The sequence below is a fragment of the Dendrobates tinctorius genome, unplaced genomic scaffold (genome assembly GCF_039654945.1).
Source record: "Dendrobates tinctorius isolate UK_male_01 unplaced genomic scaffold, ASM3965494v1 ptg000094l, whole genome shotgun sequence".
Classification (NCBI taxonomy): domain Eukaryota; kingdom Metazoa; phylum Chordata; class Amphibia; order Anura; family Dendrobatidae; genus Dendrobates; species Dendrobates tinctorius.
The window spans coordinates 2,292,281-2,319,102 of NW_027361762.1; the positions used below are offsets into that span (position 1 = coordinate 2,292,281).

At 47.7% G+C, this 26,822-nt stretch overlaps 1 protein-coding gene across 2 annotated transcripts in view; it reads left to right on the forward strand.

Moving 5' to 3' along the window:
- The first annotated feature begins 506 nt into the window (after positions 1–506).
- Positions 507–26,822, forward strand: part of LOC141098684 (cytochrome P450 2D15-like) — a 404,919-nt gene continuing 378,603 nt past the window's right edge. For both annotated transcript variants that reach the window (XM_073586648.1, XM_073586647.1), the window contains exon 1: positions 507–790. In XM_073586648.1, coding sequence (XP_073442749.1) covers positions 596–790 — 195 coding nt within the window. In that variant the 5' untranslated portion in view covers positions 507–595. The remainder of the gene's footprint in view (positions 791–26,822) is intronic.

Here is a 26,822-nt window from a genome sequence, read left to right on the forward strand (position 1 = left end):
TCAACCCGAGATCGCGAAAAATGGAGACGCTATGGGTATCGGAATATGTTTTTTTGTTTTTTTTTTTAACAAAGTTTGGAATTTTTCTTCACCACTTAGATAAAAAAGAACCTAGACATGTTTGGTGTCTATGAACTCGTAATGTCCTGGAGAACTTAGTAAAAAAGCAAAAGAAAAAGCAAGTGTTGGATTGCACATTTTTTTCAATTTCACTGCACTTGGAGTTTTTTTTCCTATTTTCTAGTACATGACATGGTAAAACCAATAGTGTCGTTCAAAAGTACTTGTCCCGCAAAAAACAAGCCCTCACATGCAAATATTGAGGGAAAAATAAAGAGTTATGGCTCTGGGAATATGGGAAGTGAAAAACGAAAACGCAACACGGAAAAAAGCTCCGGGGGTTAAGGGGTTAAGTGAAACTGTGGGAATTTACATAGCAGTCAAGGGCAGGATTTAGTGGATTCTGTTTAATTCTGTTTACTGCTTATTACAATCCAAACAGACTTGTACTTTGAGTACATATGGAAATACCTGTCATTTATACACCTGTGCAGCAAGAGCTAGTAGAATTGAGAAGACCCAGCACAGAGAGGAGATGGCGGAGTTTATCTCCCTATTGTTTTCCAATGTATTTTTATTGGGCATTACAATCATTATTTGTCTTCTCGTCTTGGACTTTGTGAAGAGCAGGAATCCTGGATCACACTTTCCTCCAGGTCCTAGAGGTCTTCCATTTCTTGGTAACATTCTGCAGGTAGACTTCAGAAATCCTACAATAACACTTAATCAGGTAAATTATGTGTATACTGGACAGACATGTGTTATTTGCTGACATTTGTGCAAGAACAGAAAAAAATGTTTCTTGTGCCTAAACTACATGACACTTGCCAAAATGAGAAACTTAAGAAAATCATATCTGAAAAGATTTACGATATTCTGTCAGGAGTAGTTGATACTATGTTTGTCCAAATGTGGCAACCCAGTGTTTCTGATGTCAATTACAATCGTACTGTACATTAATTTGTCAAACTGTTATGGTAAAATATTGAATTTGCAGAATGAGAAATTAATGTCCTCAATGAAATTAACAGCAAACAAGTTAAAGAGTTAGGCTGGAGTCACACTAGCGATAAAATCGGACGAATGCATGGCGATAAAAAAAAATCGCATTGCATTCGTCCCAATGTTATTCTATGGTGCTGTTCCCATCATGCGATTTTTTATCGGATCCGTTCCTCGGACCGAGACATTGTCACCGATTTTCGGATCGGATTCGACAATGCAAGTCTATGGATGTGATTAAAAAACGCATTGAAAACGCACCACACGTGTGACTTGCGATTAAATCGCAAGACTTCTCCAGGTCAACAAGAAAGAGCATCATTGGCATTGGATGTCAAATGGATGCTTAGATGCGAATAAAATCGGTTCATCGCCGGAAAATGGGATGAAAGACGGATCCCTGGACAAGAATTCTTTGTGGGATTTTGTACCGTTAAAATGGGACCGATTTTTTATTCGTTGTATGTGACTCCAGCCTTATTCTCACGTCATGGTTGAGACACAAATAAGTCCGTCCAGCTCTGATTACTGGAGATCAGTCACCAATACATCTGATGGTTGCTGACTGAGTGATGAAGTCTTGAAACAGCAAACTGTTTTAACTTCGGAGTTGGGGCTGGATTGATTGAGTTTTTCCTGTCTCAAGTAAAGCCGAGATAGGAATAACCCTTTAAGGTGATACATACTGAAATAATACAGTTCCCAACATACTTATACTGACTTCTCAGACTTCTCTACCATTGTCCCACCATCTAGCAATCTCAAGTGTCCTCCATGGTGACCAGATTTTTTCTTATTCAAAAATCATAGACAGCTTTTTTTATGGACATATTGGAAAACCATAATGAATCGCAATGGTTGTAAGTGTAATTTATCTGGGTTAGAATACTGTCATGAATCATTTCATCCAAGCTCCTCCAGCTTCAGAAAAAAAAATCACAGATGCTTTACCTTATTTTAAAGGAGGGTGGAAAAAGTTTCCTACAAATAACAGGCTGCCTAGTTTGTTTCACCATGGTAGTTAGCAGTTGTAAATAATTCTGACGAGATGTACGGCCACATATTGTTTTACTCGTGTTCATGGCATATGTAAGATTCCAGATTCCATGATTGTGAACTGTCTAATTGCAATTGCAGAAAGTGCAAGCTGGCATGGGTTATTCTTTTACTCTGTTATTCATACTTTTGTGGTGATCCTCTGATGAGCACACAAATCTCAAGAGAAATTAACTGTCACTTTTTAATGGCTTTATTTATTACTAGAGGTGTGCCCTATCGCATCGGGAGGAAAGTGTGTGTGGGGGGTGTGTGTGTGTGAGTACGTGTGTGTGAGTACATATGTGTGTGTACATGTGCGTGTGTGTGAGTATATGTGTGTGTACGTACATGTGTGTGAGTGTGTGTGTGCACATGTCCCGCAGCTGCCTGTCCACCCTCCTCTGTGCAGTCACAGCCGGCAAAAAAGAGGGTGGTTTGTGGAGATGTGAGTACATGTGTGTGTGCATGTGAGTACGTGTGTGAGTATGTGAGTACGTGTGTGTGTGTATGAGTGTGTGTATGTGAGTACGTGTGTGTGTATGTGAGTACGTGTGTGTGTGCATGTGAGTGTGTGTGTATGTGAGTACGTGTGTGTATGTGAGTACATGTGTGTGTGTGAGTGAATGTGAGTACGTGTGTATGTGAGTACGTGTGTGTGTGTATGTGAGTACTTGTGTATATGTGAGTGCGTGTGTGTATTGTATATGTGAGTATATGTGTATGTATGTGAGTACGTGTGTATGTGTGTACGTGTGTGTGTATGTATGTGAGTACATGTGTATGAGTATGTGTGTGTGTCAATGTCAGTACGTGTATGTGAGTACGTGTGTGTATGTGAGTACGTGTGTGTTTGTGAGTACGTGTGTGTGTGTATGTGAGTACGTATGTGTGTATGTGAGTACGTGTGTGTATGTGAGTACGTTTGTGTTTATGTGAGTACTTGTCTGTGTATGTGAGTACGTGTGTGTATGTGTGTATGTGAGTACGTGTGTGTGTGTGTATGTGAGTACGTGTGTACGCATGTGTGTGTATGTGAGTGTGTGTATGTGAGTGTATGTACATGTGTGTGTACGTACATGTGTGTGTGGAGCGCCCCGCGGGGCCTAGGGGTACTCGGTACCGGGCCCATCGACTTCAATGGGGGACGGTGTCACGGCGGCGGCGACCCGGTCTGTGGCCCAGAGGCGTCCAGTAATAAAATAGGGGAAAGTTGTGTGGTATTTATGTGGTAAAAATGAAGATAAAGTTTATAGATGGTTAAATACGTGACGCCACCTGTGGTATTCTGGTCAGAGGTGACCAGCGCTGTAGTGTTGTTCCCCTGATTCTGTTGGTGTGTCGCAGCTGAGGTGAAAATAGCTCTCCACAGGTAGAGCAATAGTCCCAGGGCAAAGATGTTAAATTAATAGTAAAAATGGCTGTGAACATTGGGGTGCAGAGAAATGAGAGAAGGACACAAAGAGGTGCAGTTTCTTTACCTTTTACTGGCAATTGGTTGCAGTCCGGAGTACCACATACAGGTGATGGAATGAGTCCGGCTCACCTGGAGGCATTCAGGGGATCCACCTTGCCAGGTGGGGATTTAGTACCTTCCTTCTGCGCTTTGTTTGTTGGTCTCCGCTGTTTATAACTATGCTGCGACCCCCAATTGCGTGATGATTTCACTAACCTGTACGGCTGTCAGCATGAGCCTATTCCACGGGCACCGTCCTTTTCACCGTCGGCCCCGGGCTCCTTATCCGCTGCCGTGCCCTCAGGTGTTCAATGTGGCACAGGAATTTACAATTCCCTGTACTTTCAGATCCGGTGATCAGAACATACAGTTCCTGACCACCAAAGACTCTGACGTCCCTTTTCTCCCTATTAGCTCTTCGCTCAGGGGTCTGCTATATGCAGTATTTTAGCTTCCCCAGAGTCTCTTCATCTCTGCTCTTGTCCTTTCACTCTTCACAGATCAGAAGCCTGTTTTGAACTCCTCTCAGATCAGCTCCCTCCTGAACTGAAAGGATCTTCCAGAAAGATCTCTTTACCTCACGTTTTTTAACTGCCTTGTCATTTGCTCACAGCTGCTCTCGTTTCCATGACAACTCCCTCAGCTGACTTCTAGCTGACTCACCAACCCCCTCCGCTGGCCAGAATTTATAAGGCAGCTCCCTTTTCTGACCTGCAGCAGGAAATTGTGATTTAATCTATTACCTGGCATGGGGTCCCTTTCTGCCTCCAAGCATGACTTCACCTCTTAGAGGGAGGCAATGTCACTGTGACAACCGGACTCTGGGGTGTCACATTATGTGTGTGTACATGTGTGTGTGTACATGTGTGTGTATGTACATGTGTGTGTGTGTGTACATGGTGGGCAGGCAGCGGCAGGTCCGGCGGGGGGGGTCTGGTGGCGTAGCCAGCAGCGGTGGGTCCAACGGCGGCGGTGGGGGGGTTCAGCGGCGTCAGGTCCAGTGGCGGGAAGGGGTCCTGGTGGCGGCCACAAGCCACGGTCTTTCCTGCTGGCTGTGATGGAGGTGGGTGGGCAGGCAGTGGTGGGTCCAGCGGTCGGGATCCTGGCGGCGGGCAACCGGCAGATAAAAACTCGGCTTGCGACCTGTGCACAGGCCGCAAGCCGTGGTCTTTCCTGCCGGCTGAGACAGAGGTGGGTGGGCAGGCAGCGGTGGGTCCGGCGGGTCCAGCAGCGGCAGCAGCGGGGGGGTCTGGTGGCGGTGGGGGGTCCCGCTGGTGGTACTGTGGAAGGGCCTGGCACCACTAGCGGATGCCATATTGAAATACCCATCACTTGGGTATTTCAATATGGTGGTCGGCGTACTTCAGGTCGGCGCGGTGGATTCTGGGATTCGGGACATCCAGACGGAAGTGGATGACGGACAATTTAAGGCAATTATATATATAGACTAGCTGAAGAGCTTGGCGTTGCCCAGGCAGAGTAACTAAGTGTGGTTAGTTATAACAAATTATAATGATTATCCTCCATCCCATAGTCCGGTACCCATATACCCATCATACATATCCTTCATCCTATAGTCCCGTGCCCATATACCCATCATACATATCCTCCATCTTATAGTCCCGTGCCCATATTTCCATCATACACATCCTCCATCCCATAGTCCCGAGCAGGATGGCGCTGAGCAGGGAGTTTTTGGAGATGTGTTGTTATGTAACCTGGCAGTGCAGCACTGTGTGCGGCCACTGATGATGCGATTTTCTATGCTGGTAACAATAGAGTGTGGCAGTAATAGAGGAGGGGGTTATTCATTTCTGTCATGTGCTCTCTGCTCCTTTCTGGGGGTCAGACAATGGCTGGGAGCTTATGGGATGCTAGATTTCTCCCACCCGGTCAATGTCTGCTGAGGTGTGGAGTGGGAAAACTGTTGCTCATAGCAACCAATCACAGCTCAGCTTTCATCTTTTAACCCCTTAACCCCCAAGGGTGGTTTGCACGTTAATGACCAGGCCATTTTTTTTTCAATTCTGACCACTGTCCCTTTATGAGGTCATAACTCTGGAACGCTTCAACGGATCTAGGCTATTCTGAGTCTGTTTTCTCGTGACATATTGTACTTCATGTTAGTGGTAAAATTTCATTCATATAACTTGCGTTTAATTAAGAAAAAAACAGAAATATGGAAAAAAATTTGAAAATATTGCAATTTTCAAAGTTTGAATTTTTATGCCCTTAAAATAGAGAAATATCTGACACAAAATAATTACTAAATAACATTTCCAACATGTTTCTTTACATCAGCACAATTTTGGAAACAAAATTTTTTTTATTAGGAAGTTATAAGGGTTAAAAGTTGACCAGCAATTTCTCATTTTTACAACAAAATTTACAAAACCATTTTTTTAGGGACCACCTCACATTCAAAATCACTTTGAGGGGTGTAAATGGCAGAAAATACCCAAAAGTGACACCATTCTAAAACTGCACCCCTCAAGCTACTCAAAACTACATCCAAGAAGATTATTAACCCTTCAGGTGTTTCACAGGAGCAGAAGCAACGTGGAAGGAAAAAATGAACATTTAACTTTTTAGTCACAAAAATGGTCTTTTAGCAACAATTTTTTTATTTTCCCAAGGGTAACAGGAGAAATTGGACCCCAAAAGTTGTTGTCCAATTTGTCCTGAGTACGCTGATACCCCATATGTGGGGAGAAACCACTGTTTCGGCGCATGGCAGGGCTCAGAAGGGAAGGAACACCGTTTGACTTTTTCAACCTAAAATTGGCTGAAATTGAGATCGGACGCCATGTTCCATTTGCAGAGCCTAAGACAGGGGCGTATCTAGGGGGGCAACCGGGGCAGTGGCCCCGGGCGCAGCCGGCAGGGGGCGCAGTCCGGGCCGCCTAATGCAGCGGTCCGCAGTGTCCTCCCCGGTGGCTGCGTTCTGCCGCCCCCCCGGCCTGAGAGTCGGCGGTTCTGTGTCAGCTGTCAAGCTGACAGCTGGCGCAGAGAAGGTGAGCGTGTCGGCTCCCAGGGAGCAATTGTACTGGCGTGACATGTCATGTGATCATGCTGCTGACGTCACTCCCTGGCGCCCAGAGTGAACGCTCAGCGCTGGTGGTAAGTGTGCTCCAATGTGGAGCTGAAGAAACCACCGAAGATGGGGGGTGTTAATGTGTGGCGATGGGGTTAATGCGTGGGGGGGTTAATGAGTGGAGATGAGGTTAATGTGGGGATGGGGATTAATGTGGGGATGGGGGTTACTGTGTGGGGGGTTACTGTGTGGGGGGGTTAAAGAGTGGGGATGGGAGTTAATGTGTGGGGGGGTTAATGAGTGGGGATGGGGGTTAATGAGTGGGGATGGGGGTTAATGTGTGGGGGGTTAATGAGTGGGGATGGGGGTTATTGAGTGGGAATGGAATTAATTTGTGGAGGGTTAATGAGTGGGGATGGAATTAATGTCTGGTGGGTTAATGAGTGGGGATGGGGGTTAATATGTGGGGGATTTGGAGTGGGGGGTACATAATGTGTTGGGGGATTTGGGAGTATGGACGGGGGGTTAATGAGTGGGGATGGAATTAATGAGTGGGGATGGGGGGTTATTGTTTGGGGGGTTAATGAGTAGGGATGGGGTTAATATGTGGGGGGATTTGGAGTGGGGGGTACATAATGTGTGTGGGGGATTTGGAGTGGGGATGGGGTTAATGAGTGGGGGGTACATAATGTGTGGGGGGATTTGGGAGAGGGGATGGGGGTTATTTAATGTGTGTGAGGGATTTGGGAGAGGGGATGGGGGTTATTTAATGTGTGTGAGGGATTTGGAGTGTGGATGGGGGGTTATTTAATGTGTGTGAGGGATTTGGAGTGTGGATGGGGGGATTTATTGTGTGTGGGGAGATTTGAGGACACAGTATGTATGAGGAAACAGTATGGGGGCTGGGTGCAGACACTATGAGGAGCAAACGGGTTAATGTATGTGGACACAGTATGGGGAGTCGGGGGTATGTGTGAGCAGACAGTATAGAGAGTGAGGGGGTAAATATATGAGGAGACAGTATGGTGAACAGAGGGATGTTAGAGGAGGGAGGGGAATAGTGTGAGGCCACAGTATATTGCAGATATTTGTATTTAGGGGTATTATAATGACACTTCTATCTTTAAGGGGATTGTGTGGAGATTTGCTGCAGAAGACGGGAGAATATGGAAGTCTGCAGAGACAAGATGTGGATGAGAAAACTCATCATGGGGTTTGGACAAGAAGAAAAGGAGAACGACTCCAGAGACGACATCATCTATAAGGTACTTGGATGTAAATGTTAGTTATTTGTGCTACTGACTTATTCTCATGTTTTTATTTGTAAGGAACATTAAAGGGGTTGTCCAGGTTTGTATGGAGTCTGCAGTCATTCTATGTGACTGCAGACGTCTGAATTCTCACAGTGCTCACTGAACGCTGTCAGGATTCTCTCATGCTGGTAATTTACATACATACGGTCACATGCTGACTAGACATGTGTGGCCTCACTCAATGAAAATGAACGGAGTGAGGCCGGGCACGTCTAGTCGGAATGTGGCCAGAAGTAAATAAATCACATACTTGTGCTGACATGACTGTACATTGGCAAGGGAGAATCCTAAAAGTGTGCAGTGCATTCGTTGTGAGAATTCAGAAGCTGCAATGTCAGGATTCAGCTCTGCAGGTTCCAGTAGTCATCACACGGACACTTCACTCATATGCGATTTTCATACTTGACAACGAGCTTCTCTTCCTGCTTAGTTTTTTACTGAACATTGAGAGCATTAGGGAGAGCAGCTCGTGGGTACATGGCTAAGAGTACAAGTCGCATATGTACTTGGGGGGGGGGCGCCGAACCAAATTCTTGCCCCGGGTGCCAGGAAGCCTAGATACGCCTCTGGCCTAAAATGTGCCTAAACAGTGGAAACCCCCCACACGTGACCCCATTGTGGAAACTAGACCCCCTAAGGAACTCATCTAGATGTGTGGTGAGCACTTTGAACCCCCAAGGGCTTCACAGAAGTTTATAACGCCCGGGCGTAAAAATAAAAAAATCATATTTTTTCCGCAAACATGATGGTTTAGTCCCCAATCTGTTATTTTCCCAAGAGTATCAGGAGAAATTGGACCCCAAAAGTTGTTGTCCAATTTGTCCTGAGTGCACTGATACCCCATATGTGGGGGAGAAACACTGTTTGGGCACACAGCAGGGCTCGGAAGGGAAAGAGCGCCGTTTGACATTTTCAACCTAAAATTAGCTGAAATTGAAATCGGACGCCATGCTCCGTTTGGAGAGCCCATGATATGTCTAAACAGTGGAAACCCCCACATGTACCCTATTTTGGAAACTAGACCCCCTAAGGAACTTATCTAGATGTGTGGTGAGCACTTTGAACCCCCAAGTGTTTCGCTAAAGTTTATAATGCCCGGGCGTGAAAAAATAATAATAATTTTTTTTTCCACAAAAATGATCTCTTAGTCCCCAATTTGTTATTTTCCCAAGTGTATCAGGAGAAATTGGACCCCAAAAGTTGTTGTCGAATTTGTCCTGAGTGCGCTGATACCCCATATGTGGGGGAGAAACACTGTTTGGGCACACGGCATGGCTCAAAAGGGAAGTAATGACGTTTTGGAATGCAGACTTTGATGCAATGGTCTGCGGGCGTCATGTTCTGTTTGCAGAGCCCCTGATGTACCTAAACAGTGGAAACCCCCAACAAGTGACCCCATTTTGGAAACTAGACCCCCTAAGGAACTTATCTAGATGTGTGATGAGCACTTTGAACCCCCAAGTATTTCGCTAAAGCTTATAATGCCCGGGCGTGAAAATATAAAATCCTATTTTGTTTCCACATAAATGATCTTTTAGTCCTCAATTTTTAATTTTCCCAAGAGTAACAGGAGAAATTGGCCCCCCAAAGACGTTGTCCAATTTGTCCTGAGTACGCTGGTACCCCACATGTGCGAAAAAACTGTTTAGGCACATGTCGGGGCTCGAAAGGGAAGTAGCGACGTTTTGGAATGCAGACTTTGATGGGTTTGCTGGCATCATGTTCCGTTTGCAGAGCCCCTGATGTGCCTAAACAGGAAAAAAAACACATGTGATATCATTTTGTATACTAGACCCCTAAAGAACAAATCTAGATGTGCCCCCAACTAAACTAATGTAAATTAGTAGTGCATGGAGGTGTGGTACAATTTGAAGCAATCCTTCATACACAGGCCAGGCTTTTCTGGGCAGGTGTCGCACTGGTAAATGGTGTCCTTGTGTGGCGCCCCTGAGGCTTCAGTCACCACAGAGGTACTGCACCTCCTCCTGAGGTGTGGTGCCCCACCATTCAGGTAAGGTGGGAACTCCTAACCACGCTCTAACACTCGCATCCCACACAACATGGTAGTTCAGCAAAGCCACATTGTGGCTCCTTGCTTGGAGAGTAGCGGAGCACCTTTGGTGGTTCCCTGCTTGGAACATGAAACGTGCTGGGAGGCGGGTGGAGTTTACAATACATAAAGAGCGGGAAGGTTTAGGATTTCAGGTCAGTCAGGAGTCAGTCAGTCAGTGAGTGAGTGAGTGAGAGAGGAGAGAGGATCCCTGGAAGAGGGATGCAGGAAGGAGTGCTGCAGCTGCTTCAGTGATCTGAGCCAGCTGGCACAAGAAAGGAAAGAAGGAGAAAGACATTGGACTGAAGCCTGAGCTTCCATAAGAAAGAAAGACAAGTACGGAACGTAGGAGTAAAAGGGAACACAGAGGACGTGGGTTACATTAAGAACCCTGCCTAGAAGTTCTAAGCGCAAGGCCGGGGCCAGGTCCCCGAGGTTGTATGGATACTGAAGGTCCTGCAGCAGACACCGGTGGAGTAGTGGGCTGTAAATGCACTACTCCCATCTAAGACTTGGGGGCACAACAGCAACTTGGATAGTGAGCCGGGACTCAGGAGTAAGGAGTCCCCGAAGCAGGCTACAGCTGTCTGCCGTACAAGTAGAGTTCTTGGGAACATCTGTCAGGAGGCACTCCAGTGTAACTCAGTACTAGGAATACTTCACTAAAAGGCGCTATAGAGGAGACGTTCAGAAAGGTACATGTTGGCGGAGTGTTGGAAGGGAGCATCCTATATTGCCTGGAGGTTGACTGAGCCCAGGACCGGGAGGACACAGCATGGAAGCAGGCATCTGTGTGAACTGCAGACTGTGAGTAAAGCTTTGGAACTACATGCCCTGGTGTCCTCCACTTATTCCCGCATCACTAGCCTCCGTGACAACTCCCATTGAGATCAATGGGTCCGGTACCGAGTACCCCGCTAGGCCCTGGTGGGGCGCTCCATTCTGGCGTCACAAACAGGATGATGAGACCGGATGCCATCGGGTTCCGTGTGCCTAAGATTTGTTGGACTTAAAACTTTTGAGAATGTGCAGAAGACCCAATTTGATAGACTGTGAAATAAATACTAAAAATTGCCGACAGCCTGGAGAAGGGCGTGATCATATGGGTGGCCCTAAGAAAAGAGCGCGGACTGTCCTGGGCCTCCCCTGTCTAAACTTCTATGCAACAGCAACATGGCCCACCCCCCGAGGGGTTCATATACTGACTTGGTGTGGAGGAGTTGAAAGAAGACGCCACCCCAAGAAGGAGGAGCGGAAGCCAGTGGCGGGAAAGGGGCCGAGGCAGGAAGAAGAACCCCAGAACGCCATGATGGAAAGAGAAAAGAAGTCAGAAGAATGGGGGGAAGGGAAGCCACTCGCCCCCAGGCCACCCCTGCAGAGGCTACGACCGCTGATACACCCTCTGCAGCGCCCGCCACCACCTCACAGCAGATATTGCCATTGGATGAGCCCTGTCCGGAGGAGGTATATGAGGGTTCCAGAGCAGAACGGGGGGCCGGGACCGCGTCCCCGTCTGGACCGGGCGAGGTTGCATAGGCCTCCACCGACGGCCCCGGCAGAGACCGGCCTTGCCCCGCCCGAATCCAGCTGCGATCGACCCCATCGGTAACCCCGGGAGTTGCGGCTGCCGCTGTCCACTACCAGGTACCGGGACTGGAACCTCGCCTGGAAGCACAAGGTATGACCACCGCCCCCGACCTGACCCTAGTCTTGGGAGCGGAACCCACAAATAGAAATGGCCCAATTGACCTCCGCCGGCAACCCCAGGCTGCAGTGCTGCCAGCCGAGGTCCCCATGGACACTGAAGAATCGGATTCCAAGGAACCAGCGACAGCGCTGTCTGAGTCACCGACAGCAGCAGAAGTGCCCTCGGTGGTAGCGGATATGCCGTGCCCGCAGGCCGTTGACGTTTCCATGGCCCTTTCCATTACCCCGACCTGTCCCTATCTCACCCTTTGGGAAGCAGAACACATGTGCATGACAAGCAACCAGCAACAAGATGAAGGCACCCAAAGCTTCACCGCTGGCAGCAGTTCCAGTCCAGAAACCCCAGGAGGGGATCACAATTAGTCAAAATGCTACTTTAAAGTGAATCTCGTTGCCAAGGAGGGTATTTGCACAGTTGTGCCATTGTTTTCTATTTTTGCACCAGTTTCCTATTTTTGGTTATCATGTCCTAGTTTTTTTCCCAGAGATGCCCTGTTTTGTTGGCAGCCTTCACTGTTATGAATGAGTCACCGAGGAGGAAAAACAAGCTAAGTCACAGAAAACCAGAGAGGTTGGTAACTATGCAGATTGCAGACCCCTGATCCTAACCACACAACTAGCAGCAGCCGTGGAGCATTCCTACGATGAATCTAGACGTCTCATCACCGCCGGAGGACTAAATAAGCCTAAAGCAAGAAAAGGGGAAAGCTAACTGCCCGAGAGCAGACCCCAAAGGAAAAGACAGCCCCCACACATGTATTGACGGTGAAACAAGATGAAAACCCAAACACAGGCAGGAAAATAGGCTGAGCAAACGATGGGGCCCGAACTAACTAGAAAGGACAGGAAAGGAAAGACACTGTCTGCAATCTGTCCAAAAAACCCTACAAAAATAATGTCCAACACTTCTGATAGCAAAATTAACCCTGAAGTCACTAGACTTCTCCCACTATATCAGCACTCTGAAATATTCTGAGACAGAGCAAAAAAGAGGCCAATCTAATAAGGGACAAAAAGCAAATTGGCAAATACAGATAAATAAGAGTGGAAATTCAGCACAGCCCCAGCCGGGGCTGGCTGACCACACAAAAAACTGAATAGACCAACAAAATCAAGTGTGAACATTAGCAGAATCACTTAGCTTGAGATGACTGGAACAGAGCTGAAAACCAAGACCTGAAAAGCCAGAAGGAATCACCAGCACCAGAATAGGGTGTCGGCTGTCTTAAATCCAGTCTGAGATTCCAGAGATCCAGTCATTATCCTCATCATCAGATGGCAGATCTCTACTAAGTAAATCAACCTCACTACCTCCTGTTACCACCAGAGGGAGCCCGGAAGGAGAACTCACAACTGGTAGACCAGAAAATGAGTTCGCAACACTTCACCCTTGAACTGTGAAGATCATGAATGTTGCATGGTCCAGAACTGTTATTGTATATAGTTTGCACCTTTTTAGTTGCTCTCTCTTGGTTTTACGTAGGACTCTCTTTTTGAAAGATCTACCTCGACATAGGGCCATTTCCAGATGCGATGGCCAGACCAGTGTCTATCTTTGACATAATAGTGTATAATGAAAGTATTAATGACAGATTTTATAGAAGTATATTGAGAAAGAGACATAGTGAATTTTTCGCAGAGTTTTTGAATAAAGATGTTGAGAATGTGAATGCAGAATTGAAAATTACAGGTGACGAACCACGTATCTACATTTGTCGTCCTAAATATAGAAGAGACAGTGAAAAGTAGAAAATGTGAAAGATAATGGAAAGAGATGTGTTGCTAGAAAATGTGAATTGATATTGAGTTTGCATAAATATAGCACTTTAAATTACGTAGCATGATTTAAAATTTAGATAGCAAGTTAATTTGTTTGTAATGTTCAAGAAGCCATGCCTCCTATATTAGGAAGTTTAGTATAAGAAATGTTTATTCAGCATTACCAAAATTTTGTATGTTCCTATATTGTCAACTGTGTTTGCTTTGCAGCCAGTGGACGTGCTGTTTTTAATGGGGGGGAATGTGGCACCCCAGAGGCTTCAGTCGCCACAGAGGTACTGCACCTCCTCCTGAGGTGTGGTGCCCCACCATCCAGGTAAGGTGGGAACTCCTAACCATGCTCTAACACTCGCATCCCATACAACATGGTAGTTCAGCAAAGCCACATTGCGGCTACTTGCTTGGAGAGTAGCAGAGCACCTTTGGTGGTTCCCTGCTTGGAACACAATACGTGCTGGGAGGCGGGTGGAGTTTAGAATACATAAAGAGCAGGAAGGTTTAGAATTTCAGGTCAGTCAGGAGTCAGTCAGTGAGTGAGAGAGGAGTGAGGATCCCTGGAAGAGGGATGGAGGAAGGAGTGCTGCAGCTGCCTCAGTGATCTGAGCCAGCTGGCACAAGAAAGGAAAGAAGGAGAAAGACATTGGACTGAAGCCTGAGCTTCCATAAGAAAGAAAGAAAAGTACGGAACGTAGGAGTAAAAGGGAACACAGAGGACGTGGGTTAGAGGAAGAACCCTGCCTAGAAGTTCTAAGCGCAAGGCCGGGGCCCGGTCCCCGAGGTTGTATGGATACTGAAGGTCCTGCAGCAGACACCGGTGGAGTAGTGGGCTGTAAATGCACTACTCACATCTAAGACTTGGGGGCAAACAGCAACTTGGATAGTGAGCCGGGACTCTGGAGTAAGGAGTCCCCGAAGCAGGCTACAGCTGTCTGCCGTACAAGTAGAGTTCTTGGGAACATCTGTCAGGAGGCACTCCAGTGTAACTCAGTACTAGGAATACTTCACTAAAAGGCGCTATAGAGGAGACATTCAGAAAGGTACATGTTGGCGGAGTGTTGGAAGGGAGCATCCTATCTTGCCTGGAGGTTGACTGAGCCCAGGACCCGGAGGACACAGCATGGAGGCAGGCATCTGTGTGAACTGCAGACTGTGAGTAAAGCTTTGGAACTACATGCCCTGGTGTCCTCCACTTATTCCCGCATCACTCCACCCCGCACTACTACATCTGGGCACCAGCCTCTACACTGCCTGTGCCTCTCCTCCATTGCTACATCTACACTGCCCTGGGACTATAGCTCCACCTGTGGGGAGCTTCACCATCTTGGCTGCAACCCACCACCAGTCCCAGAGGATCTGCATGCAGCGCGGACTAACACCTCACTTGCCGAACACCACAGGTGGCGTCACGAACTATTCATAAACTTTATTTCATTGTTCATTCATCCCCTTTTTTGCCATGGAGCCCCAGGGCCACGGACCAGGTCACAGCTTCCGCGACAACTCCCATTGAGATCAACGGGCCCGGTACCGAATACCCCTCTAGGCCCTGGTGGGGCGCTCCACTTGCATATTCCCTTTTTGTAACACACTCAGCACCTTTTTTGCGGCTTACCTTTTCTACCAGTTGGTGGGACCACCCCCGGAAAATGCTGACCTGGTATGATGCGAGCACCTTCAGTTCCGGAAGTACTGGGACTCGCTCCTTCCTGAGCGCCAAACATCAGGACCTTAACCACTACCTCCTGGAAATGAAGGTATGATGTATCGATGTGGCGTGCACATTGTGACAGCAGGAATGCGTTAAGTAGAGTTGAGCGACTTTTGGTTTTTTAGGGTCGCGTTTCGTGAAACCCGACTTTTCCAAAAGTCGGGTCGAGCAAGATCGTCCGATTATAGGGAAAAGTCGGGGTCGTCCCGAAACACGAAACCCAATGTAAGTCAATGGGGAATAAAAGTCGGCAGTGAGAGGAGGACAGGAAACACACCTACAGTGCCCATTTGAATGCCAAAAGCATCAATTCTTCTTTCTTAAGCTTGTCAACCTTAATTAACTTCATAATACAAGTTACGCACTGAAAAATGGGGGTTATTTGGCTACAAACTGTGGGGGGGAGGGCTGGCTCCAGGTTTTCATGTGCCCTGGGCGAAAGAGCGCCCCTTTAACACATACCACAACTCATCATGCTCCGATACGGCAGAGAAATAGCGGTATAGTACAATGAAAAATACCTCACTTTTTACATCTCATGACGAGGCCCATCTATTTCTCCATACAGAATCATTGGTCCCATATAATGTTTGAAACAGTATATGATGAGCTCCACATAATGCTACAGTATATGTTGGTCCCCATGGATGAAGCTCCACTGTCTTTTGGGCCCAAATAATGCTCCAAACATAATGGGCCCCATTTCTAATGCTCTAGTGTATAATGGGCCTGTAAATGCTGCTCCAGTGTCTGATGTCCACATTTGGAATGTTCCAGTGTATGGTGGGCCCCATCTATCATTCTCCAGAGTATAGTGCTCCCCAAAAATTGCTGTCCCAACATTGAAAACAATCAAATAAGTCTCCTCGCTAGGGAATCCCTGTACTTGTCTGGACAGGTGCTGTAGCTTGCTTAACAGCTCGCCATCCGTTCTCACGCCCAGTATGGATTACACGTGATTGCACAAAGGTGAGAAAGGGTACCGTATCCCCAGATAACATGTATGGATAGCGTACACATTCAAAATATATGTCTAAGGAGGCAGGCTCAGACGGTGTTAGGCCCAGTATGGATTGCACGTGATTGCACAAAGGTTAGAAAGGGTACCGTATCCCCGGATAACATGTATGGATAGCGTACACATTCAAAATATATGTCTATACAGCATGAGGCAGGCTCAGACGGTGTTAGGCCCAGTATGGATTGCACGTGATTGCACAAAGGTTAGAAAGGGTACCGTATCCCTGGATAACATGTATGGATAGCGTACACATTCAAAATATATGTCTCAGGAGGCAGGCTCAGACGGTGTTAGGCCCAGTATGGATTGCACGTGATTGCACAAAGGTTAGAAAGGGTACCGTATCCCCGGATAACATGTATGGATAGCATACACATTCAAAATATATGTCTATACAGCATGAGGCAGGCTCAGACGGTGTTAGGCCCAGTATGGATTGCACGTGATTGCACAAAGGTTAGAAAGGGTACCGTATCCCTGGATAACATGTATGGATAGCGTACACATTCAAAATATATGTCTATACAGCATGAGGCAGGCTCAGACGGTGTTAGGCCCAGTATGGATTGCACGTGATTGCACAAAGGTTAGAAAGGGTACCGTATCCCTGGATAACATGTATGGATAGCGTACACATTCAAAATATATGTCTATACAGCATGAGGCAGGCTCAGACGGTGTTAGGCCCAGTATGGATTGCACGTGATTGCACAAAGGTTAGAGAGGGTACCGTATCCCTGGATAACATGTATGGATAGCGTACACATTCAAAATATATGTCTCAGAAGGCAGGCTCAGACGGTGTTAGGCCCAGTATGGATTGCACGTGATTGCACAAAGGTTAGAAAGGGTACCGTATCCCCGGATAACATGTATGGATAGCGTACACATTCAAAATATATGTCTATACAGCATGAGGCAGGCTCAGACGGTGTTAGGCCCAGTATGGATTGCACGTGATTGCACAAAGGTTAGAAAGGGTACCGTATCCCTGGATAACATGTATGGATAGCGTACACATTCAAAATATATGTCTATACAGCATGAGGCAGGCTCAGACGGTGTTAGGCCCAGTATGGATTGCACGTGATTGCACAAAGGTTAGAAAGGGTACCGTATCCCTGGATAACATGTATGGATAGCGTACACATTCAAAATATATGTCTCAGGAGGCAGGCTCAGACGGTGTTAGGCCCAGTATGGATTGCACGTGATTGCACAAAGGTTAGAAAGGGTACCGTATCCCTGGATAACATGTATGGATAGCGTACACATTCAAAATATATGTCTCAGGAGGCAGGCTCAGACGGTGTCAGGCACAGTATGGATTTGACGGCCCAGATTACACAGCGGAGGAGCAGGGAGAGGTAAAGATTGCAAATGCTGGGGCCCTGCCCAAGCAAGGGGGGCCCACTCATGGGCGTCGGTACTGGCACTGGGCCCCTCATAGTACAGCGGTGTGTCTGACGGCGGGTATGCACCACCACCGTCAGAGACACTTGATTGCACTATGAGGGACCCTGTGCCAGTGCCCGCGCCCAAGAGTCGGCCTACCCATCTGTCCAGGGCAACGGCACTCGCACGGTGTCGTGCGGTAGGTGGTGACCCCGGCCATGGGGGGGGAGGCAGCACAGTTAGGGAGTTTTAGAAAGTGGCATATGTTGATGTTGGACATTCAGCTGATGCAAAAGGCGAAATAGGTGAAGTACCAGGAAGAGGTGGACCAAAGCAAGCCATTTTTCTGTCACCCTATGTGTCATCAGGGGAAGGTGGGACAAAATCCTTGGAAACCCATGCGTGGTTCATTTTAATGAAGGTTAGATCATCCACATTTTGGGTTGACAGACGGGTCCTTTTTTCTGTCAGGATTGATCCAGCTGCACTGAAGACTCTTTCCGATAGCACACTTGCAGCTGGGCAAGCGAGCTCCTGTAAGGCATATTGGGCCAATTCAGGCCAGGTGTCCAGTTTAGCGGCCCAATAGTCAAAGGGGAATGACCTGTGTGGGAGAACATCGATATGGGAGGAAAAGTAGTTTGTTACCATAGTTGACAACTGCTGTCTCCTGTCACTTTCCATCGATGCAGTATTACCAGTTGTGTGAGCGGTATTTGAAAAATCAGTCCACAACATTGTCATGAAACCCCTGTCTCCAATGCCACTTCTGCTGTGTGCACCACGAACACCTCTGCCAAGCTGCCCCCGGCCCGTACGGCTCGTGTGAGAACCATCACCGCTGCTGTGTGCTGGGAATGCCTCAAGCAACCGATTTACCAGAGTTGCTTGTTTATTAGCCAATATTAGGTCAAGGTTCTCCTGTGGCATGATGTTTTGTAATTTGCCTTTATAGCGTGGATCCAGGATGCTGGCCAACCAGTAGTCGTCATCGTTCATCATTTTGGCAATGCGGGGGTCCCTTTTTAGGATCCGCAAGGCATAATCTGACATGTGGGCCAATGTTCCTGGTGTCAATGATGCACTGCGAGTGCTGGGTGGAGGAGCACTTTCTGGCAAATCCACATCCCTCCAGTCACGCACAAACCCTGTACCAGACTTTGCCACGCCAACATTTTCACTTGCCCCATGAGATGCATCCTCCTCCCCTAAGTAATCATCCCCATCATCCTCCTCCTCCTCCTCTTCTTCCTCCACCTCGTCCAGGAGAGGTCCCTGAGCAGACAATGGCTGAATGTCATCAAGGATTCCCTCCTCCTCTTCCTCCTCATCAACATTGGCTGCAGACGCCTGCTCCTTAAGGTGCGTCAAAGTTTGCATGAGCAGACGCATAAGTGGGATGCTCATGCTTAGGATGGCGTCGTCTGCGCTTACCAGCCGTGTGCATTCCTCAAAACACTGAAGGACTTTACAAAGGTCTTTCAGCTTCGACCACTGCACACCTGTCAACTCCATGTCTGCTCTCAAAGTGCCTGGCCATGTATCCTCCCACAAATGCATTATGGCCTGCCTCTGCTCGCACAGCCGCTCCACCATGTGCAGGGTGGAGTTCCACCTTGTTGCAATGTCGATAATGAGGCGGTGGTTGGGAAGGTGGAGCAATCGCTGCAGCTTCTGCATACGAACGGAGTGTACAGGCGACCGGCGGATGTGCGCGCACAGTCTTCGCACCTTCTGTAGCAGGGCTGTTAACTCCGGATAATTTTTGAGGAAGCACTGCACCACCAGGTTCAAGGTGTGAGCCAAGCAAGGTATGTGGCTGAGTTTTGAAAGGGCTATGGCTGCCACAAAATTACGGCCGTTATCACTAACTACCTTGCCTGCCTCAAGATGTACACTGCCCAGCCATGACTCAGTTTGTCGCTTCAAGTACTCGGCCAGCACCTCGGCGGTGTGTCTGTCGCCCAAACACATCATCTGCAACACAGCCTGCTGACGCTTTCCACTAGCTGCTCGATAGGGGGACACATCGTGTGCAACAGTGGCAGCTGCAGATGGAGTGCTCGTACGACTGCGCTCTGTGGACGAGCTTTCGCTTCTGGAGGAGGTGGAGGAGGAGGAGGGTCGAACGCCTACAGCCAACTGTTTCCTATACCGTGGGCTAGGCAGCACTGTCCCACCACCGCTGTCCCCTGTGGACCCTGCATCCACCACATTAACCCAGTGCGCAGTGATGGACACGTAACGGCCCTGGCCATGCCGACTGGACCATGCATCAGTTGTGAGGTGCATCTTTCCGCTCACTGACTGCTTGAGTGCATGGACAATGCGGTCTTTCACATGATGGTGGAGGGCTGGGATGGCTTTGCGAGAGAAGAAGTGGCGACTGGGTAGGTCATAGCGTGGTACTGCATAGGCCATGAGTTCACGGAAAGCTGTGCTTTCCACCAACCGAAAGGGCATCATCTCAAACGAGATTAGTTTGGCAATGTGGGCGTTCAAACCCAGTGTACGCGGATGAGAGACTGAGTACTTTCTTGACCTACTCATAGTGTCTGGGAGGGTGAGCTGGACTTGAGAGCTGCATATGGTGGAAGTAGCGGTGGACAGGGCGGACTGAGAGAGGGTTGATGATGGTGATGGAGTTGGTGTTCTTTCTGATGGCCTAGAATCAGTATTTCGTTGATATAACAGTGGGATTCCCTGACTGCTGTGGTCTTGCAACGACACCTCAACATTTGCTGCTGTGCTAACCGGTGGGCTTACAGTGGGGGAAACAATGTAGCGTTGCTGACTACCTTCGTTGTGATCAGTTGCACATGTGGCACTTGAGGTTTGGTGTTGTGTCCACGCTTGCAAGTGCATGCTGGTTAAATGTCTAAGCATGCAACTGGTATTCAAATTTTTCAGATTTTTCCCTCGGCTAAAGGTCTTTGCGCACTTCTTACAGATAACCTTGGCCTGATCATGAGGATTTTGGTCAAAAAAGTGCCACACTGCACTCTTCCTACTTTGGCAGACATTTTGCGGCCTAGCACGCTGTGATCTTTTGACCCTCTGGACAAGCTGTCCAGCAACTCTTTTGATGTTTGGAACCTGTCTTTGGAGTGCTCCGGGCCTGCCAGATAACAGCTGTTGCGATGTCGATGTCTGCTGTGGATGCTCCTCATCTGAGCTATTGGAAGCAGCACCCTCTTCCCCCAATGGATGCCAATCTGGGTTAACAACTGGGTCATCCATCACCTCCTCTTCTATGTCATGTGCACCTTCCTCTGTGTCACCGTGTATGGTGGTATAGTGTGCGGGAAGGGGCACCTGAGTCTCATCAGGGTCAGAATCTGGCTCTGTACACTGCGAGGACAATGTAGTGCTCTGAGTGAATGTACCAGCAGAATCATCCATCAGCGGCTGTGCATCAGTGCACTCCATGTCAGATTCATCTTGGCCTGGGTAATTCACCATTTGACTTGATAATCCAGGCATGGTATGTGAAAACAGCTCCATGGAGTAATCAGTAGTATGGCCTGCGTCATCCTTCAATCTTGGTTGGGGTGAAGGACACAAGGAAAGGTGTGGTTCATGAACATGAGCCTCCAATGACGACTCAGTGCTTTTACTTTTTACAACTGAAGAAGAGGAGGTGATAGAGCTGGAGGCTGAGTCAGCAATGTAAGACAAAACTTTTTCCTGATGCTCTGGCTTTAAAAGCGGTTTGCCAACTCCTAGAAAACTAAGCGTTCGAGGCCTTATGTAGCCAGACGATGACGCAGGGTCAGCACCTCCTGCATTCGGTCCTATTTTGCTCTTGCCACTACCATCAGATCCACCACCAACACCATCATTACCAGCTGCCAACCCACGCCCAATTCCACAGCCTCTTCCACCAGCCTTCCTCATTTTTGGTAGAAATGTAGACAAAATCCAACAAACTATATAGTAATGTAAAACAAGGTACAAGGTGTCTATAGGGCAGGGGAGATTTTGAATTTCTGCACACACTTGTGGACAGTGGACACTTTTGGATTGTGTGAGGCTCACTGATATCTGAGCGCTATGTGACAGGCTCGATGGCACTGCTGTGACAAAAGTGACTAGAGGATAAGGGAGATTTTGAATATCTGCACACACTTTTGGACACTGGACACTTTTGGATTGTGTGAGGCCCACTGATATCTGAGCGCTATGTGACAGGCTCGATGGCACTGCTGTGACAAAAGTGACTAGAGGATAAGGGAGATTTTGAATATCTGCACACACTTTTGGACACTGGACACTTTTGGATTGTGTGAGGCCCACTGATATCTGAGCGCTATGTGACAGGCTCGATGGCACTGCTGTGACAAAAGTGACTAGAGGATAAGGGAGATTTTGAATATCTGCACACACTTTTGGACACTGGACACTTTTGGATTGTGTGAGGCCCACTGATATCTGAGCGCTATGTGACAGGCTCGATGGCACAGCTGTGACAAAAGTGACTAGAGGATAAGGGAGATTTTGAATTTCTGCACACACTTGTGGACAGTGGACACTTTTGGATTGTGTGAGGCCCATTGATATCTGAGAGCTATGTGACAGGCTCGATGGCACTGCTGTGACAAAAGTGACTAGAGGATAAGGGAGATTTTGAATCTCTGCACACACTTTTGGACACTGGACACTTTTGGATTGTGTGAGGCCCAATGAATATCTGAGCGCTATGTGACAGGCTCGATGGCACAGCTGTGACAAAAGTGACTAGAGGATAAGGGAGATTGGATTGCTTTTAAAAAAGCAGTTTGCGGAGCAGTGGGTAAACAGCAATGCCAGCCTGTCAGGAAGCCTTAGAAGGCAACCCAACAACCAACACCACTGATACACCACTATATAGCCTCCCCTTGCACTGCACACACAGTGACTGGTGTGTTGTGCAGGCCAAATTGCTAGCAGCAGAAGCAGTTTTTTTTTCTTCTCAGCAGGACAAAAAAAAAAAAAATTGGGATTGCTTTTAAAAAAGCAGTTTGCGGAGCAGTGGGTAAACAGCAATGCCAGCCTGTCAGGAAGCCTTAAAAGGCAGCCCAACAACCAACACCACTGATACACCACTATATAGCCTCCCCTTGCACTGCACACACAGTGACTGGTGTGTTGTGCAGGCCAAATCGCTAGCAGCAGAAGCAGTTTTTTTGTCTTCTTCCCTGCCTAACGCTCTCCCTACAGAATCAGCAGCAACCTCTCCCTATACTAAGATCGGCAGAAGTAAGATGGCGGTCGGCGTGCACGCCCTTTTATACCCCCTGTGACGCCCATCAAAGCAAGCCAATCACTTGCATGCCCTTCTGAAAGATGGTGGTGACCCGTGCCTATGTCATCACGTTGCCCACAGTGTCCGTGGATCCTGATTGGCTGAAAAAGAGCGCAAAACAAACTTTTGAAACGCGACTTTGGCGCGTAAGTCGCCGACCTCGTGGCCGACCTCATCCTAGGGTCGGGTTTCGTTTCATGAAACCCGACTTTGCCAAAAGTCGGCGACTTTTGAATTTTTTCGACCCGTTTCGCTCAACTCTAGCGTTAAGCATTGCCATTTGTATGATGCCCACGGCCAGCTTTTGTGCCATGCCCTGGCCTTTCTGAGAGCATTGTACGGTTGGAGGTATTGATCGGAGAGATCAACGCCCCCCCATGTTTTTGTTGTACCCCACTACACAGGTTGGTTTGCTGACCTGTGTGGAGGTACCCCGTACAGTGCAGAGGGTGCTGCCATCACCGTATATGGTGGTCAAGAGATGGACATCCCTCTTGTCCTTTTACTTGACCACCAGTAGGTGGTCGCTACATTGGGCTCTGCTCTCACCTTTTCTGATCATCTGCCCAAGTAGCGTCTTAGGAAGGCCTCTCTGATTTTTGCGGACAGTACCGCAAGCTGCTGTACCTCGCGCAGAGGGGGATTTGTACAGTGGGATGCTGGTATAAAAGTTATCAGTGTAGAGGTGATAACCTTTATCCAGCAGTGGGTGAACCAAATCCCACACAATTTTCCCACTCACTCCCAGGACAGGAGGACACTCAGGTGGTTCAATCCTGGTGTCCTTTCCTTCGTAGACTCTAAACCTGTGAGTGTACCTGGGTCGCCCTGTGGGGTACTCGGTACCAGGCCGGTATCGGCGGGATGTGTCACAGCAGCGATGACCCGGTCCGTGGCCCTGGGTGCCCAAGGAAAAAGGGGAATTGCAATGGTGGAATGTGATGGATCAAATGAAAAGTTTGTGACGCCACCTGTGGTGTTCGACAAGGGAGGTGTTAAGCCGACGCTGCATGCAGATCCGCTGGGACTGATGGTATGATGCAGCAAAGATGTAAAAGCTCCCCACAGGTGAAGCTGTAGTCCCAGGGCAGTGTAGATGTGGTTGGCACGGGGATGTAGCGGTGCCGGAAGGGTAGGAAGCAGACAAAGACACAGCGGGGTGCAATTTCTGTACCTTCACTTGATAAATGCAGTCCAGGGTCCTGATTACAGATGGTACCAGAGCAGGATAGCCTGGAAGCAACTCAGGGATTCTCTCTCAGCAGATGGGCTGTGCAGTCTCCTTCCTAGTGCTTATTTGAGAGAAGTACTCCTAGTACTGAGTTACACTGAAGTTCCTCCTGACAGATGTTCCCAAGAACTCTACTTGTACAGCAGACAGCTGTAGCCTGTTTCAGGGACTCCTTTCTCCTAAGTCCCGGCTCACTCTCAATGTTGCTGTTGTGCCATCAAGTCTTAGATGGGACTAGTGCATTTACAGCCTCCTACTCCTCTGGTGTCTGTTGCAGGACCATTAGTATCCATATGTTATGAATGAGTCACCGGAGGAGGAAAAAACAAAAATGCAAGCTAAGTCCAGAAAACCGGAGAGGTTGGTAGCTAGCGGATTGCAGACCCTTGATCCTATTCACAACTAAAAGTAGCCGTGGAGCGTTCCTACGGTGGTCCTAGATGCCTCTTCACAGCCGGAGAACTAAATAAGCCTAAAGAAAGAAAGGGGAAATCTAAACTGCCCCAGAGCAGACCCCAAAGCAATAGACAGCCCCCAACATGTATTGTCGGTGAAAACAGATGAAAACACAAACACAGACAGAAAGACAGGCAGAGCAAACGATGGGGCCCAACTAGCTAGATAGGAAAGGACAGAAAAGATGCTGGCTGCAATCCGCAAAAACCCTACCAAAAATGTCCCAACACGTCTGATAGGAAAAACGGCCCTGAAGTCACTAGACTTCAAAATCCCTATATCAGTACTCCGATATATTCTGAAGACAGAGCAAAAGAGATTTAACTGATCAGGGACAAAAATGGAAATTCAGCAGAGCCCCAGCCGTGGCTGGCAGAACACAAAACTAAGCAAATCAGACAAAATCTCATGGAACAATTACAGAGCAAAACTTAGCTTTTGAAGACAGGAACTGAACTGGAGGCCAGAGCTCAGAGCAGAGAAATTACCAGCAACCCTACAGGGCATCGGCTGCCTTATAGCCACTCAGATTCCGGATGTCCAATCGCAATCCACCTGTTCAGGTGACAGGTTTCTCCCATCCAAATCAGTTTCACCACCTCCTTTCACCAGCAGAGGGAGTTCATCGGACATCAAAGGTGAACGAGAAAATGAGCTCACAACACCATACAATCGTGGAGACCAGGCTCCAGTTCATGCGCTCTCACTGGAGATGAGCCTTTCCTCTCTGCTCGATCTCAGCGCTTCTTCTCCATGTCTGCACACTTCACCCTCTGCAGACTAACTGACCACTCCTTCCTCTTGGCCCTCAGAGAGCACTCCTCCCCTTAATTCTGGTTCAGAGTCCCCCCTGCTGGCCTGGAGTGGAACTGTGTTGCATGTATAGGTTAACTGCGAGAGATACCCGTCATTGCTCACAAGCCGGGCATTACCCTCCCTGGAGGAAGGCAAAGCCACTGTGGCGGCCATACTCCTGGGGGTGCCACATTCCCCCCTAGTGCAAGTCAGCACTCCTGGGCTGAACAAAACATGAAAAACATATAAACAGTTAAACAAGGTGAACAATTGTAATTGTACAAGATTTGAAAAAGAGGAAAAATGTACAAAAACCAAGAGCTCCAAAAATAGTCCTATGATGATAAGTTCATGCATCAATGTCCATGGTCTATTCCTTGGCAAATGGTAAACTATTTACAAAGAAAGTTTTTGACCACACACAGTCCTGTGGTTCAGTGTCCATGAATCAAAACTGGAAAATTCAAAGGAAATTCTTATAGATTACCTGTAGGCACAAAACTTGAAAACAGTTACATATATACATACAATTTCAACATTTACATGCACTTATCTATACACGATATCTGATGGGTGGTACACCTTGTGTAGTATGGGTAGATCTGCGTAATACTGGTGCTGTAATGGACTGAACTGTTTGTCTGGTTCTAACTACTGATGTTTTGTGTTAACTGGGTAGCATATGTATGTCAGATTCACTACTGGCAGGGCGAGGGTTCTCTGACTCCACTGCTGGTGTAGCATCTACTGCCTGACTTACCTGATCTTCAGGATTTTCTGGAATCACATCTTCCTGTGCTACAAATTGGGGAAATGTCAACACTGGCGCCACTATAGCATCATTTACTTTAGTCCAATTTGCAGGGAATTCTCCAAGTATTGTGCTGACCTTCTCTTCTTCCTCTATGGGTTGGATGTTATCTGGTTCTTCCATTCTTTCTTTTAACAGGTCAGGACATAACTTCAGATGATCTCTTGATATGGCTGCTGAGGTTGCTCCTCCATCTTTGCTAATAAGGCACACCTTGGTATTGTTGAAATTTGAGGGTAGAATGGTGTAGGGTTCAGCTTCCCATTGATCATCCAATTTATGCAGTCTTCATTTTCTCTTGAGGACTTGTTCTCCTGGTGACAAGGGAACTGCAGGCGCATTTTGATTGTAAAGCTTCTCCTGCTTTTGTCTTGCCTGAGCTAGACTCTTTTCCACGCATTCTTGAACTCTTATGTACTGTTGCTGTCTTTCTGCATCCCAGTCAGCATCTGGTGACGTTACTTCAGGTGTCAGGACTCCCATGTCCAAATTAATAGGCAGCTTACCAGGTCTTGCTCTCATTAGGTATGCTGTGGTACAGTTGGTGGAATTCACAGGAATGTGATTGTAAATATCTACAAGATCTGGCAACTTTTCTGGCCACAGATTTCTCTCCTCTAAAGGCAATGTCTTCAGTAGGTCAATCACTACCTGGTTCATCTTCTCACACATGCCATTGGTCTGT